Genomic DNA, 17,022 nt, shown 5'->3' on the forward strand with positions numbered 1-17,022 from the left:
AGGGTGACCCTGGTGATTTGCCTCTCATCAATTTGAGCAAGAAAGAGGTAGCTCTTCACCTTCATCTTGATGAAAGATGGGCTATGGCATCCATCATATTGCAGAGGACCCACTCTCTCCCACAATCTATCCCTAGCAGCTACTGAAAAAAATACAAAAAGACTTGCAATAGGAATTTATACAATAGTAATTGAAAGCTCCTTGTTCACTAAAGTAAGGAAACCACATTTGCAATAAAGGCTGGGACAAAGTATAATGAGGGCAAGAAGACATATTCAAGTTCCCTTAGGACATGAAACTGATATCCCCCAAAAATCCTATCAGCACAAAGCAGTTTGTGTTCTCTACATATCACGCTCAGGCTAACTGAATGCATCATGTTGTGATTGACGATTGCTTTAAAACACAGATTTCCTTTTAAATTTTCCTGAAAAAAAATTGTTCAGGTATGAAGATTTTGTCCAGAAACATCATGCAGTTAGGAGTTCTCAGTCAAAAAAAAAAAAAAAGTCAACAAAAAAGCTACCTCTCCTCTTTCCTCATAGCATGGCATGCTACGATTTCTCACCTACCATAAACTTCTGATACAGTTTCAAACACAGATACCTTGATGTACTTGCACTCAAGCCTTCTGAAAAAGTCCCAGGTCTAAGTGGAAAGAAAACACTTCTGAGTGAAATGTTCTCTCATGTACAAGTCTGTGACATTCTAACTACGTTGTTACAGTTGTTAAAATGACTCCCGGACCTGACCCTTCAAAGCTCTCCTATAGGTAACAAAATCTTTATCCTCTTCCCACCCGGCTTTTCCACAACAAAGTCTTGACGGAAAATCTAGAGCATAGAGTAAAATATCACCAACCCTGTCTACAGTAGTAGGAACCAACATGCAGTTCCTTATCTGCTATTGTCCTCCACTGTTTCACGTTGGCCAACCATATGGTGAATTTAATTTGTGAGTTTGTACTCCAGGAATCAATAAATGGGAAAGAGTAAAGCGGCATGCCTGGGAAAGCTAATTGCTTAACTTGTGCTGTTGCAATCAGCCTGGTGTTCAGTATTCAGACTGACACAGATTTCTTACAGGCTGCCTGATAATATTTAGCAAACCAGACAAAACAACTCTGTCCCCAGTCTTTTCTCTGTTGCATTCAAGCATTCTTATGTGTGTTTATTCTCTCCCTTCACTTTCTATCACAGGATAGAGAGAGCAAGCATACTTCTGGGAGCAAAGTCAGTACGCTAAATACAAAGGAAGTGGAACTGCGAACACAAACACTTGGTAGAGAGAAAGTTTCCCCTCAAAGAGCTCATGATTTTTAAACAAGAGGTGAGGCCTCAAAACAAAGGACAAAGAAATTAAAACTGGCATAGAGAATGAGGGTCCATAAGCTCAGACTCCCAGAGTGATGACCCATGGCTTTGGCCACTGCGCTCCGTAATCAGAAACTCTCACCTATTGCAAACAGAAGTGCGTGCCTCATTCCATCAGCAGGACAAACAGTCCACCTCTCCCAGGAAGTGCTCTGCTCAGCACGGTCACTCTTTTCACCTGGTTTATCTCATAATTTGGAACCATGTTGTGCTCCTTGTTTAACTGAAAAGGCTTCAGAAAAAAACCCAACCCACCGACATATATAACTACGCAGCACCAGCTTGATATGGACACCGTGTTCTCCACAGTCTTTCCCAGCTTTATTGCTCAGTGGGATCTAATGGTTGCATACTCGACACATCAGTGCATTTGCTTGTCCACGGAAAAGGGAGCAAGCCCATCTCTGCTTCTGTGGAACAAAGTGACATCGTACCTGTGCTGGAACGCTGCTCCGATGGGATCCCACTGGCACAACAAACCAGCAGGAGAGTCGGTGGCTGGCACACAGCCATGCCGGAGGGATGAGCCTATGCTCAGAGACTGTTCATTTTAAATGCCTGGCAACGTGGGAGGGAGCAACCTATTCTCAACAGGGAGAACTGGGTGAGAGAAGATGTCAGGGAGATAACTGCATTAACTGCTGACAGGTGGGCAGTGTTCAAGGGTTAAATAATAATGCCCAGAAATACAGAAGCAAACACCGTTAACTACAGATTGGTCATACTGTTGACCCTTGTTTCACTGTGCTCTTTAACCATTTATTCCATATATTTTTTATGACCCGGAATGTAAGTTTTTTTTGTGGGGTGCACATGTGGGGGGCAGTAGTTGGGTTGGCACACAGAAAAAAGGCCTGGCCAGGAGTCTGGGTCTGGTTTGTATTGGCTTTGGGGTAGGAAAAGTTTCTTCTGAACTTTTACTGAAGCCTTTTCTGTAGAACACACTTCAGTGGTGAGTTTCCTCTGTGACAAGCTGTCCTCTCCTAGCTATTTACTTTGGGGAAGACAGAACGTATGATCCTTCTAGGCTCAGATGAGCTCCACGAGCAAATCAGCCTTCCTTTCCTTAAGCAAGAAAGCAATTGCTGTGTGCTGAACAAGGTCAGCTGTTTCCTGGTTCACATATGGAGCCATGCTGCGGTATCTTGTGTTTCTCTACAGCTGCTAGAAGAGCACACTTCTGAGGATCCATCCTCGTTTGGCACGGAGCACAATCCTGACTCGCCCTACCTCTTACACTCCACAAACAGGGGGATGCCTCATTCCTGGGCCAAATACAGTGTCCTTGAAAGCTCTGAACTGTAACTGAGACTTTTCAAATATGCTGCATATTCCTAGTCGTCCCACAGACTTTTGCAGCTTTTAGCAGGAGAATGAGTTCGCTCCTTTTTGTTCAGCTCTTTTTTAAAAAAACAATACCTACTCAACAAATTACAGTTGCATTGCTCCTCGATGTGGAGGGGCTAATTATTTTTTTTTCCTACAGGAGTTTAACATGCCTCAGCGGCTTCCTTTATTCAGTATAAGCTGCATTTGCTCCACAGGCATGTCAAACACTCCACATTCTGTAAGCAAAGTGGTACCTCCTCACAAGTCAGGGATCTGGGTGTTAGTTCTGCACGAATTGCAGAACAGGGCACTCCTCCCATGGCAAGCATCAGCTACATTAAAAATGTCCACATTATAAAACTGTTCCTCGTACCCCTTGTGAATAATGCGTCAACACACAAAAGAAAAACAGCATCTTCTTTTGCACTTAAATCAGGTCTTGCAGTTGTCTGTCAAGTAGTTCTCTTGCATCTAATTTATCATGCAGTCCTGTTTCTTTTTAGGACAAGAAATTAGACTTGCCGTAGGCAGGAGTTGTGCATTGCTAGATCAAGATAGCAAAAGTATGTTTCTACCTGTGTTTCAGATAAAATGTATTACTTCTATTGTTTTTGCTCGAGTTTTCAGTTTCCCTGTAATTATAAAACCTTGATACTCAATCACCAGCTGCTTAAGAAACACAAAAATGGAAAAACAAACCATTGCCTAATTTTTGCTATACAGATGCAGAATTATCTAAAAGAGTCCCTATCATCTTCTGCATCCTGTTCCAGTTCTGAAGGAGAAGTACTTCCATCCCTCCCTTAACAGGACTCACCCTGGAATAATTAAACTGCTGGGAGACGTACCTAGGTGTGATCTGAATTCATGCATTTCAGCTGTTTGTTCCTTTTGCCTCATGTAATTCCTCTCCCCTGAGCTATTTTTGTCTTTTTTTTTATTTAGCCTTTGGAAACAATCTTTCTTCCTTTGCTTTAGCAGCCAATTCCTCGTAACATGATGATACGACTGGGAGCAGGATGGGCCCAAGGACTCTGAGGTTTAGCATCCTTGCTTTTTAGGTGATAGTCCACAAACACAACTGACTCTCTCACAGAATGGCAGATTATTAAGATTAAGAAGGTCAATGCTCTGCACTAATGAGTTGAGAATGCCAAATGATTTTTAATAAGAGGTTATTTATGTACATATAATACATATTTATGTCTTATTTATATTGCAGTAGAGGATCAGCCCTGAAGTCAGACATTTAACAAACAAGAAAAACCGCACATAAGTCTCTGTCTCAGGGAAGCCAGCATCTGCAGTGGCATCAAGGCAAACAGCTGGAAGAACAGGCAGAGAGCTGGCTTGCAGGAGGCAGCAGGAGCAAGGGCAGCTATTGTTGCACGAACACACAGTGCCACAGAAGAATCCTAACAGCTTCAGAGTTACTACAGGGAGGCTACTGATACTACTGGAAAACAGCGCTATCAAATCAGCACTATTAAAGGTGAATTTTGGCTGAAAATTCTAGATAAGGCAATGCTAAGTATAGCAACAGTATGCGAAGTAATTATACAGAGGAAAGGTTGGCAATTGCTGCCTTACAGGAAACTAGTAGTTGAAAGCATGAAAGTCTCTTATGAGTTTAATCAGACCTTTGTTGTAGCTACCATGGAAACGAAGGATATACTGAGAATTCATTTCCTAATACATGGCCTGTAAATACTCTGAGTAGAGATAATTTGGTAGCTACATCTATTGGAAATGCAATCAGGACATACTAAATAGGGTGAAACACGGTAAATGTGGTATCATCAGAACAGATTACAGTTGGGCTTTGTCTTTTGATTGTCCTGGGCTGACAGCACTGACTTATTTCCAGGCAGATACAGGGCAAGTGATTTCATAAAAATTGCTGTGTTCATCCAACACAGATCAGTCTGTGGAAAAATCATCTTACCCCTGGGAACGTGAACGTAAGTGAGTCCATATAATAACGGATCTTTGCTGTGGATGATGTTATAATGAAGCAGTCTCAGAATACTTTCACAATCTCTCTGGGTATTAAGATAGAAAAGCACATAGCCCAAACAGTGTGACACCTAATTTTTCTCCAGCTGCAAGGAGGTGTGCTATTAATTCTGAAATATGGCATTCACAACAAACACAGTGAGTATCTGACTGAACGCAAGAACATCTGTGCTAAGATGACACTCATTTATACGAGGGCTGGGGAGGTTACTAATAGAAATAAACTGTTGCTTAGATTTAAAAAAATGATTTAAGTGTGTAAGTGTCAGTCTCTAGGATGTTTAAACTACATACACGGGGCCTCTAGTTTCACTGGGAACTGGGGATACATGGATAAGCAAGGGAAAGTTCTGCTGACTTGACATGAACTTGGGGCCAAATTTTGTTGACCTGCAGAGTTTTTGACAATGAAAAGTCAGCATTTTAGAAAACATCTGCACTCCCATGAACATGCTACCGAAAAAAGCCTGGCTTTTCTTTGCAGCCAACAAACTCCACGGGTGCAGGAAACTGCGCTCACTGCACTCTGCAAAGGGCTGTGCTGTACCATCGTTCAGTCACTGCCGAGTACCTCCTGGTCATCTTCTGTCCCCCTCCTGGTGCACACATAGAATCACAGAATGGCTTGGGTTGGAAGGGACCTTTAAAGGTCACCTAGTCCAACCCCCCTGCAAGGAGCAGGGACATCTCCAACCAGATCAGGTTGCTCAGAGCCTCATCCAGCCTGGCCTTGAATGTTTCCACAGGTGGGACACCCACCACCTCTCTGGGTAACCTGTGCCAGTGTTTCACCGCTCTCATTGAAAAAAATTTCTTCCTTGTGTCTAATCTAAAACTACCTCTCTCTATTTTGAAACCATTACCCCTTATTCTATCACAACAGGCCCTGCTAAAAAGGTTCTCCCCATCTTTCTTATAAACCCCCTTTAGGTACTGGAAGGCATATGACTACACTGCCAGCTTTGCTGAAAGGCATAGTTTTTGCTTTACTTTGCGTTCTTCAGGTATTGTAATAAAGCTGATCTTAAAATGTTTTTCTCTAACCTCTGAGATTTAAAACTATATTAACTCTACTCATAAGTGAAACAAAAAACAACACGCAAGCCTCCCACTAATAATTTCCATCCCTCCACTTATTTATTATCTCATTTGTAACGCAATCTGGAAGTCAGCTTCACACAGTGACTTCATCTCAGGCCTCCTTATTATGTGATCTGAAGTAAATCAACTTTCTATTTGCTTCTCTCTAGAGATTCTTGAGAAATTTTCCTCAAGAGTTCAGCAATTATCCTTACAAATTTTTCTGCTGGGTCAAAAGCAAGGATGTGGTCACATAAATTACATCTTTGCAAAAGTTTTTCTTCAATCTGTTTTTCCTGATTGAGTTGTAGTTTGAAATTAAGTTTGTAAGTAAGCTAAATAAAATAGGAGATTAATTAATTTCTGAATAAATGTGTCTACAGTCAGGTTAATTAACCCAGATTAATTCTTCCAAGTAACCCTTGCTTACTTGAAGGGTTAACAAATTCTTTGTTTCACGATGAGCCATTTTAATACTTACATGCAGTCCTGTCTTGATACATAGCACACATTCATCATACTTTTCTTTCTCCTTATTCTCTGGAGAAATGCTAGATTATAACAGTTCAATAAAAATGATTCCTCAAATCCCCCCATTATATCCTTTCCTCTACCATGCACTACAACTCTTCTGTTCTCATAAGGCAATTGTTTTTTGTCAGTTCTGGCAAGACTGTAGAATAAGATCTTGAAAGTCCTTTCAAAAATGCAAAATATAAGCTCCCCATATATTTTAAACTCACTATGAGGTAAGCTGTAAAACTGTAAAATGTCAGTAACCTTTGTTACGGCTCATACACACGCTCACCTCATGGTAAATCAGAACAAATAGGGGGTAAGGCACGTACGGGAGCTCCTAGAGCAGAACAGCTCAGCAGCCAGCATCTGATGCCAACTTCTCCTCTAGGACTTGGGTCTACAGGGAACATTCTTTCATTTCTAGCTCCCTTATTTCAAATGTCCCTTAAACTTAGCCTGGGACAGTTTGTTTTGAGGTTTAATGACTTCATCCTCAGTATAAGCTGTTCAGTCTTTTTCGTACTGAACCACAGTGTGGGAAAGGTGGGTCAGGAATTTGAGCCAGGAGAGTTGTAGTTAGGACGCGTTTGCTTTGGCATTATCTCCAAAAATCTCCTATATTAAGATGTCTTTTAAAGGAAGTGCTGAGTCTGCTTGGAAAATGAGCTGTTCTCTGCAGTGGAGGGATCTCTGGGGCAGCAGTTGGCAGCTCTCCAAGAATGGTGTACAAGAATGATTTTTTTATTTCTCAGCAAGAGTGAGTGGGAGAAGGGAGGTACTCCCTGCCGAGAGTCCAGGTACCACAACCACCTCACCAGCAATACCATTCCTCCATGCTACCAGCCGAGAGATGCAGATTCCACATATGGCATTTCCCAGAATAGTTTATTTCTCAGCTCCCAGCTCCATGGCTGGGACTCCATCCACGGCTGTGCCTTTCAAAATCTGTCCACATAGTTCATGTAGCACATGTGCTCTCATTTGCTGGTCTTTCCTCTAGGACACTGTGAACCCTTAGAGACAGAGGCAGTGCAATTTCATTACATTGTTACTTCCCACATCATTTCTGACATCTGGAAAATTCAGGTTTTAGAGCTCACTGGTCCCATTTTTCTTAAGTATTACACTTGCTCCAGGCAGTGCAGAACACTGGTCATCTTCAAGGCCTCTTAGAGATCTTGTAAGAAACGAGGGACTTAATAAACTTGGTCCAACCCATCTGCCATATCCTCATCTCATCAGAGAATTCTACAGCAGAAATTAGAGAGTCAAGAGCTGCTATCTCACTCCTAATGTATGCATGTGCATTTCAGCATATTACATTGCATTTCCTATCATTTAATGTTGATGTTTTTAGTTTTTAATTTTTATTGGTGCATACTTTTTTTTGGTATTTACATCATCCCTTTTTTTCTTTTTATTGACAGGCAGAAACTGTGGCAACAGTAAAAGCCAGATCCTGGCACATGAGAAGGTGCTCTGGTTTTCAGCATTGGGATGGAGAACTGAAGCTTTCTGGTTTGGCATAATCTAAAAGCCATAGGAGTGTCTTTGGAAAAATGAAGTTGGTAGAGACCTGATGTTTTATTTCTCCATGTGTTGAATACCCTGCTGAGGGAGGATAACATACCTGTTCTCTGGAGAGGAGTTAAAATAGGTGCTGAAGGTCTCTGAAGGAGAGCTGCTCTCTGAACCCCGCAGGCCATGACTGGCTGAGAAATGCAGCTCTGAGGGAGATTCACCGTGATCAAGAAAACAATTTGCGATCACGAGGATCTGCCCAGTTTACCCATGGGGTATTTTGCTGGGAACTGCCATAGGAGCAGATGGTGCTGTACTGCGCTGCAGCCTTTACGTGGCAGCAGAGCCCAGCTCTGCTTCAGGCCACCAGACAGAGCCACAGGCAAGGGGCCAAACTCCATCAGCACTACTATTCCAGGACTACGCTGCTGAGAGGTTATGGGTCACCATTTTAAGCATCAGATCAGTAAGATCGCTATTCCAAAAGCAGGACAGCCTACATGATGGTGTTCTAAATAATGGTGGCAGAAGCTTCAGGTCCTTCTATGAGGGACTTCAACACTGGCAGGAGCAGAATGCAGCCAATGCTAATCAGGGAGCAAACAGCTCCCTAGCGACTGTATGGAAGACATGTAGGGCCAACAACCTCCTTAAAGCTCAGTATTCAACTGAGTTAATTCATTTAGACAGCACGACAACACCGTTAAAGTTCAATTCAGGTTACCTACCACATAATTCGTATCCCCTAGCATCATAGCAAACCCATGGATTTGCAGCTTCCAAAAGTACCTGAGAAACCTAGTTTCTAAACTGCACTAAGGAAACAAAGCTGTATGTCCAACTGTGGCTACATTTACATGACCATTATTAACTTTGTGCCTGTGCCTCATTTTGCAGAGTCACGGCACTTGAGCCAGAACAAGTCAGATGCCAACATCTATTCTGCATGCAGAGGCAGAAGTGAAGTGCAAGCCAGCTCTCCCTTGACTGGGTTTTCTTGCCTGAAAAGCCACTGGCCAGAAAAAGCCTCTTGGCAAAAGTTACCGATCCAGCCTGCAGCACCATTTGGCTTCAGTGTCATCTTGAGCCCCCAGACAACGTTATAGTACAGGCGCAGGCTACGGAAGAGCAGCTGCTAAGAGAAAAACATCGCCATGATCTACATTTGGCAAACCTTCCCAAATACTATTTCTAAGTGAGTAAATACTAGAGAGAATTTTATGTTCAGTAGTAAACAAACCAAAATGCTTTTGAATTAATACCAGCTAAACTAGCTGCCACGTTTGTATAAAGTAAATACTACAGTTTTACCCTGAACCGATTCAGTTACTACACCTATAGCATTATCTATTTCTTCAGACATCTGAAAAACAATCAAAGAAGCTAGCATGTTGGAATCTAATGATTTCAGGATCCCTTCCCATATAAAAAGAAGCAGTCAGGAAATTTTAAACCTTTCTGGTTTTAAAGAATTAGACTAAATTCCCAATGTAGGCTGTATTCTAAAATCAAATTATCTTAAAACACAAAATGTGCCAGAAACATTTAGGAAAAAAATAGCTTCCATAAACTCAGAGTCAATTTTATTTAGAATATAAACATCATAGAAACTAGGTTTTCAAAAATATAGTGCCGAATAATTCTGCTACAACATTAATGAAATAATAACAATAAAAAAGACTGAAGTGAGAAAATAGGTAGGGATTTAAAATGTCACAGCCTGACATTTTCTGTAATAAAAGAGCATAAGTTGAAGGTGATATTAGTGGCAGCAATGATTTTGAGTCTCCAAAGAGAGTTCATTAAACAATCTTTGCTGACATCTGAATTTCTGTAAAAAGCAAAGGCATGGAAGGAGAGTTGGATGACTTTCAGGATGTTTGACTTCCAATTAGGAAAACCTTACCAAGAAGAGACAGAAAAGGACTTTGATCAGAGTTGGAGTAGAGGATTTGTTTGCAGATGTTAATTGAAATAAATTGTGAAAAAAACTAAGGAAGGGAAATGTTTTCCTAGAAGTGAATTACTTATTGGTTAAAGACTGTGCATTCATTTTGTTTTGGGCCTTTTCCAAGAAAATGTGCCAAATATGATAACGAGCACTGAAACTGGGTAACAGCTAGGATCTAATAATCACAAGGTGATCAGAGCAGAGATGCTGAAGTATTAAGCACAGCAAAACAATAAGCAAAACAAAGGCTTCTACCTGAAGTAAATCTCAATCTGAAGACAAAATAACCAGAAAGAAATCTGACTTGCAAGGTAATAGAAAGTATAAGCCATGAGACCAAGAAAGAAATAGACTTCTGGTCTCTCAGTGGCGATGTAGAGAAGGGGAAAACATAATTCAGGATAAGAACACTGCACTGCACCTTAGCAAAGCTCCTCTAAAACAAAATCTAAAGATGTTCTGCTAACTTTTCAAAATGGAAATTGACGTCTACATTTACCTTCACTGACATTTGCTACACACGGTCTTCTCTTGAGTGAGTGAAGATGCGGTAGCTGTGCAGAACAATTTGTTGGAGAGCCCGGTGACTGGCTGAGGAGTCATGCTATACAGCCATTGGGGTAGGAATTCAAAGCCCTGCCATAAGCCCCCAAAATACTGTCAAGCTTTCTAGTTTTAACATCAAGGATATTTTCAGAGCAGCAAGAGAGATCTGAATCTATAGGACAGTCCTGACTCTCCTAAGATGAGATTCCTGCACTACTAACAATCCACCCTTTGTGCTCAATTCCTTACTTCTCTTACCAACACAGTTTGTGTCTTTATTATTTATATATATATATACATATATCATTACAACACTTCTCCTCATTCCTAAAGCAGAACCCTATGTACCATTGCACTGAAGAAAAGTCTTCCTTTTAAGGCAGCAGCAGCGACTGAAACCAAGAAGCAGCAACACCAACTCGGAGCACTCCTGGGATACCAGGAGAGGCACACAGGGAAGATGTGTGTGATGTCTCCTTCGCCCATCCCCACACTGACTCATATCTCGGCTTACAAAAGGCAAACACAGCTCAAGCAGATGATTTTCAACGCACAGTCAAATGCACATGTTTGTGACAGAACTGCTCTGGACAGCCACAGCTTGGAGGTCTGAGGACCATGGATTGCACACCCACAAACGAGACAACTTCAGGAATAGCATTTTTACCTGTTTAAAAACACTGGGTAGAAATCAGACAATTTTTTAGTATAACATGGGAAAAGCTTCTAGGAGATTATATATCAAGGAATTATTATGCAGATCCCATGACCATTATTAATCAAAAAACTGGCAGCATCTACAGTGTGAACCCAAGGTTTCTGGGGGGAGAGGGGAGTTTTCCAAATTTATCAGAATATTTTGGACATATATGAACTTTCTCTGCCAACATTTATCATTTCATTTTCCTTTAAATGGGACTAGCAAGCTCTTTGACTAATGGAAAGAACCAGAGATAGGTTACAAAAGGCTTAATAAGGAGTTCTCTGTAATTTTCCAGTTGTGTCAGCACAATGCATCTGACTGCATCCAGCAAGATGCATCTCTCAAACGCAACACAGAACTTCCACAGTTGGCTCCTCCATGCCCTCCACAATTATCAGTCCCCGGCTCCTGACACTCAGCTCGCAAGGGTCTCCCTGTCACAACGGGTGATGGGTGCTGCTGTCTACCCTGCATCCAGTTAAGGTGCAGTACATGCAGTTTACACCTTCAAAGGTAAGAGTAAAGAAGTTTCAAAGTTCACCTCTCCTTCAGTTATAAACCAATCACTTCTTTCATTTTGTGTTATACCTGGAGCAGAATAGTGAAAAGACTTGGATCCCATTCACTTGGAAATGTGATCTTACCCTTTTGTTCATCTCTGAAATTAATTTTATCTTCCCTTTATCAGTGCTTCTGTTTAGGGCATGATGATGTTCCCAACTCACTAGACTTCAAATTAAATATTTTTCTTACTGTGTTCACCAAATTAGAATCAGTACAACAAAATCCAGCTGTTCCACAGAACCACAGACTGATGGAGATCAGCAGGAACCTCTGATGATCAGCCAGTCGAACTCCCTGCTCAAAGCAGGGTCACCTACAGCAGATTGCTTGGGGCCATGTCCAAGTGAGGTGGACATAGCTCAACGGATGGAGACATTACAGCCTCTCTGGGTAACCTGTGCCAGTGCTTAATTGCTCTTAGAGCAAAAAAGTTTTTTCTTATTCTTAAATGGAATTTTTCATATTTCAGTTTGTGTCTACTGTCTCTTGTCCTGTCACTGAGAAAAGTCTGGCATCATCTTCTATATTTCCCCCATCAGAATTACAGAATTACAGAATTATTATCAAGATTGGAAAAGACCTAAAAGATCATCCAGTCCAACCATCACCAATACTTCTCAGCTAAATCATATCCCTCAACACAACATCCAAACGTTTCTTGAACACCCCCATGGTCGGTGACTCCACCACCTCCCTGGGCAGTGCATTCCAGTGTCTGACTACCCTTTCCGAGAAGTAATATTTCCTAATGTCCAGCCTGAATCTCCCCTGGCGCAGCTTGAAACCATTGCCTCTAGTTCTATCACTGTCTACACGAGAGAAAAGGCTGACCCCTAGCTCACTACAACCTCCCTTCAGGAAGTTATAGAGAGCTATAAGGTCTCGCCTGAGCCTCCTCTTCTCCAGACTGAACAATCCCAGCTCCCTCAGCTGCTCCTCATAAGGCCTGTGCTCCAGACCCCTCACCAGCTTCGTAGCCCTCCTCTGAACGCGTTCCAGGGCCTCAATGTCTTTCTTGCAGTGAGGGGCCCAAAACTGAACACAGTACTCGAGGTGCGGCCTCACCAGTGCCGAGTAAAGGGGGACAATTACCTCCCTGTTCCTGCTAGTAACACTGTTTTTGATGCAAGCCAGGATGCCGTTGGCCTTCTTGGCCACCTGGGCACACTGTCGGCTCATGCTCAGCGGAGCATCAATCAGTACCCCCAGGTCCGTTTCCTCCACACAGTCCTCCAGCCACTCCGCCCCAAGCCTATAGCGCTGCCTGGGGTTGTTGTGGCCGAAGTGCAGGACTCGGCATTTGGTCTTGTTGAACCTCATCCCATTGGCTTCAGCCCAGCTCTCCAGCCTGTCCAGATCCCTCTGGAGGGCCTCGCTACCCCCAGGCAGATCCACACTCCCAGCCAATTTGGTGTCATCTGCGAACTTTCTGAGGGCGCACTCAATGCCCTCATCCAGGTCATCAATAAAGATATTGAAGAGGACAGGCCCCAGCACCGACCCCTGGGGAACACCACTTGTGACCGGTAGCCAGCTGGATTTAACTCCATTCACCACCACTCTCTGAGCCCGGCCCTCCAGCCAGCTCCTTACCCAGCCAAGAGTGTACCCATCCAAGCCATGGGCTGCCAGCTTCTGCAGGAGAATACCGTGGGAGACAGTGTCAAAGGCTTTGCTGAAGTCTAGGTAGACCACATCAACAGCCTTTCCCTCATCCAGCAGATGGGTCACTTGATCATAAAAGGAGATCAGGTTGGTCAAACAGGACCTGCCCTTCATGAACCCATGCTGGCTAGGCCTGATCCCCCGGCCATCCCGCACATGCCACATGATCTCCCTCAAGACTATCTGTTCCATAACCTTCCCTGTAACCGAGGTCAGGCTAACAGGCCTGTAGTTCCCCCGGATCCTCCTTACAACCTTTCTTGTAAATGGGAGTCACGTTGGCAATCCTCCAGTCTTCCGGGACCTCACCAGTCAACAAGGAGCGCTGATAGATGATGGAAAGCGGCTCGGCTATCACCTCCGCCAGTTCCCTCAGCACTCTTGGGTGGATCTCATCCGGCCCCATGGACTTGTGGCAGTCCAGTTGGAGTAGTAAGGTACTTATACACATCGGTAAGGCCCGTCTGAGCCTTCTCTTCTCCAGACTGCACAATCTCAGCTCTCGCAGCCTCTCCACACATACCTGAGGCTCTGTTCCTTAATCATCTTTGTGGTCTTTTGTTGGACTCCCTCCAGTACTGGACCCAGCACTCCAGATGTGCCTCACCAGTGCTGAGCAGAGGGAAAGGATCACCTCCCTCAACCTGCTGACAGTGTTCCTCCCAGTGCAGCCCAGGAGACTGTTGGCCTTCTTTGCTGTAAGAGCACCTTGCTGGCTCATATTTATCTTGTTGACCACCACGACTTTGCTGCCAAGCCACTTTCCAGATGGTGGTCCCCCAGTCTGTTTGAGTGCATGAGATTATTCCTTCCCAGGCACAGGACTTCGCATTTTCCCTTTTTCAAACTTCACTAGACTCCTGTTTGCCGACTCCTCCAGCCTGTCCAGATTGCTCTGAATGGCAGTACGCCCATCTGGTGTAACAATCACTCCTCCCAATTTGGTATCATCTGCAAATCTGTGAAAGGTGCACCCTGTCTCACCAGCAAGGCCACAAATGAAGCTATTAAGCAGTACCTGAGCCAGTATTTATCCCTAGATTACACCACTGGAGACTAGTGTACAGCTGGACTTTGTGTAGATGATGATAACTCTCTGAGCTCAACACTTTAGCCAATTTTCAGCCCACCTCACTGTCCTCTTATCTAATCCATGTTTCACCAATGAGGATGTTATGAGAGACACTGTCAAAAGCTTTACTAAAGTCAAGGCATGCAACATTCACTGCTCTTCCCTCAACTCCAAGGTATTCATCTCCTTTTAGAAGGCTATTAGGTTGGTCAAGCATCTAATCTAATAAGGAGACTTCACAAATCCATGGTTGTCCTTCACATATTTAAAAACAAGATCCAGGATTATTTGCTCCACCACCTTCTGAGAGATCAAGGTGAAGCTAACTGCTCTGTAGTCTCCCAGATCCTACCTCTTGCCATTCCTGAAGACAGGAATGAATCTTGCTGTCTTCCAGTCCTCAGGAACCTCCCCTGATTGTCATAACCTTTCAAAGAACTGAGAGTGGCCTCACAATGATGTTGGCCAATGATGCATCCTATCATGTCCCATGGACTTGAACAAGTTCAGTTTGTTTAAATGTTCCCTGTCCTGATCCTCCTTCACGGTGGGTAAGTTTTAATGCTCAAGACTTTCCCACTAGTCTCAGGGGCCTTGGATTCCCGAAGGCAAGTCTCACCAGTAAAGATCAAGGCAAAGAAGACATTAAGTATCTTGGCCTTTTCCATGCCCTTTGACCCCCAGCCCCCTGCTCCATTTAGTAGTGGGCCCACATTTTCCCTAGTCTTCCTTTTGCTGCTGATGTGCCTGTAGAAGCCCTTCTTGTTGCCCTTCACATTTGTTGCCAGATTCAATTCCAGACTTATTTCGGCTTTGTAACTCCACCCTTGCATGCCTGGACAGTGTCTCTGTATTCATAAAATTAGTATTTCCCATGTATAGTTACTTCAAGAATTCTTTTCAAAAAAGCAAAGAATAGAACCAGTCATTTCAAATTTTCATTCCAATTCTGTGGTCTTCAGTTCTACTTACCCGATCTATAGCGCTCATCACGTGACCCTGAGGACCTGCGACGGTGATATCGAGAGGAAGAGGACGGAGTAACAGGAGTTCGACGTTCTTGTGGTAACGCCTGGTCCACCCCTGCATTAATAAATAAAAAAAACCCAAGCTCATTGTGACTGAATTTCAGAAGCTTAATAGTGAGGAGGAGTTCAGCCTACATTACAAGCAGAAAATGAACATTCAGTGCCTACACCATGTCATGTCAACCGGTTACACAGCACTTGCCTCTCTCTGGTCAGCTTTTCTGGTGTGGTTATTTTCCTGGTTCTCTCTAAGACAACCCTTTTCCATTATCATAGACTACATAAGAAAAGCATACATGTACTAAGCTCAGTGGTGGCTTTTTTCCCCAAACAGATGACCCTTCATAAACCAGTACTCAGGAAGTATTTTAATGTGCTAACAAAGGCAAACACCATTGCAACAGATCTTGAAGCTTTCCTGCAAATTAGTTAAAAACAGTTTGTAAGAAGACTTAGAGAGTGCATATTATCTAAAACCTCAGGCAGCTGGATGATACCAGCTGACGACAACACAATGCTAAGATATGGAAACTAGATACCCTGTGGGAAGCGAACTATATTCATATCTACAGGCATTTTCAGCTACCAAGGGCCAGAAAGTAAACAATAACTGCAGCAAACTAGGCTGAAAATATTAATCTGTTCCAGTAAAACAATAAAAATAACTCAGCCTTGTAATATATACTTGCAGACTGTCAGTATGCCCAGCCCAAACATCCAATGTTTAAGATTCAAATCTTGTATTCATCCCTTTCCCACAGAGAATTTGCTCTTCAAAAAAAACCAGGTATTATCTTGAAGGCTCCTTCAACGACAACCATGGTATAAGAGCAGCATTGTATACACACACTTCTAGAAACTAATGTTCCTTGACAACTTCCAGAGAAGAGTGAAGTGCTTAAGCAGGAAAATTCAAACAAACAATAGGAAAAGAAAGCAAACCTGCATCTCTAACAGTGGCATAATATGCCACTCTGCTCTCTTCCAGAAAAGAACCTAAGCAGACAGGCCCCGTAAGCAATGCACTCGGCTTGGAGCTAACAAAGCACAGAGCCTTACGCACTCTCATGCACCGGGGCAAAAAGAAACCAGGGGTTTCTAAAGAAATGAAATTAATTCTTTCAATTTTTGCCTTTAAAAAGTAGTTACACACTATGTGTAACTGCAGGGACAGATGTAAAACTGGCCTCTTGCACTTATGGCTGATGGTAGAAAAGAGCTGTTAAAATTACTTAATTAAATGATTAACAATTAAGTATTCAAATAGATGACTAATAAATTGAAATTGGATTAAACAAAACAATGATCAGAAATACACTCATATTTTTCAACTAATTATAATGCAAAAAACTCTCCACTACTACTTTTGAACTATTCAATGACTCCTTATTGGAGTCATTGAATAGTTCATTGGAGAGGGATGTGAGTTTACTTCTGCTGAAAGAAGAATTTTTGTGTAGAATACAGACTGACAGAAAATGCTATGTTGACTTGAGTGAGTCTCGATCACATTTCAATGGTCTCTTTAAAAAGTATCTTTTAAAAAAGTTGGCACTGTACACTTATTTCTTTGTGAAAGCAAACTGAATTCAAAATACAGCTTCGCTCTTAAATCTCTGGAATATCAGCAATGTCAGGTCTGCTTTGATTTTGTG

The 17,022-nt window shown here is 42.7% G+C and overlaps 1 protein-coding gene across 5 annotated transcripts in view; it reads right to left on the reverse strand.

Moving 5' to 3' along the window:
- The window catches only part of DIP2C (DIP2 acetate--CoA ligase C (putative)), a 327,977-nt gene that overhangs the window by 121,616 nt on the left and 189,339 nt on the right, over positions 1–17,022 (reverse strand). For all 5 annotated transcript variants that reach the window (XM_086741904.1, XM_086741903.1, XM_086741901.1 and 2 more), the window contains one exon: positions 15,312–15,422. In XM_086741904.1, the coding sequence (XP_086598030.1) occupies positions 15,312–15,422 (111 nt within the window). The remainder of the gene's footprint in view (positions 1–15,311; positions 15,423–17,022) is intronic.

This window comes from Chlamydotis macqueenii, chromosome 2 (assembly GCF_036417535.1).
Source record: "Chlamydotis macqueenii isolate bChlMac1 chromosome 2, bChlMac1.mat, whole genome shotgun sequence".
Lineage (NCBI taxonomy): Eukaryota > Metazoa > Chordata > Aves > Otidiformes > Otididae > Chlamydotis > Chlamydotis macqueenii.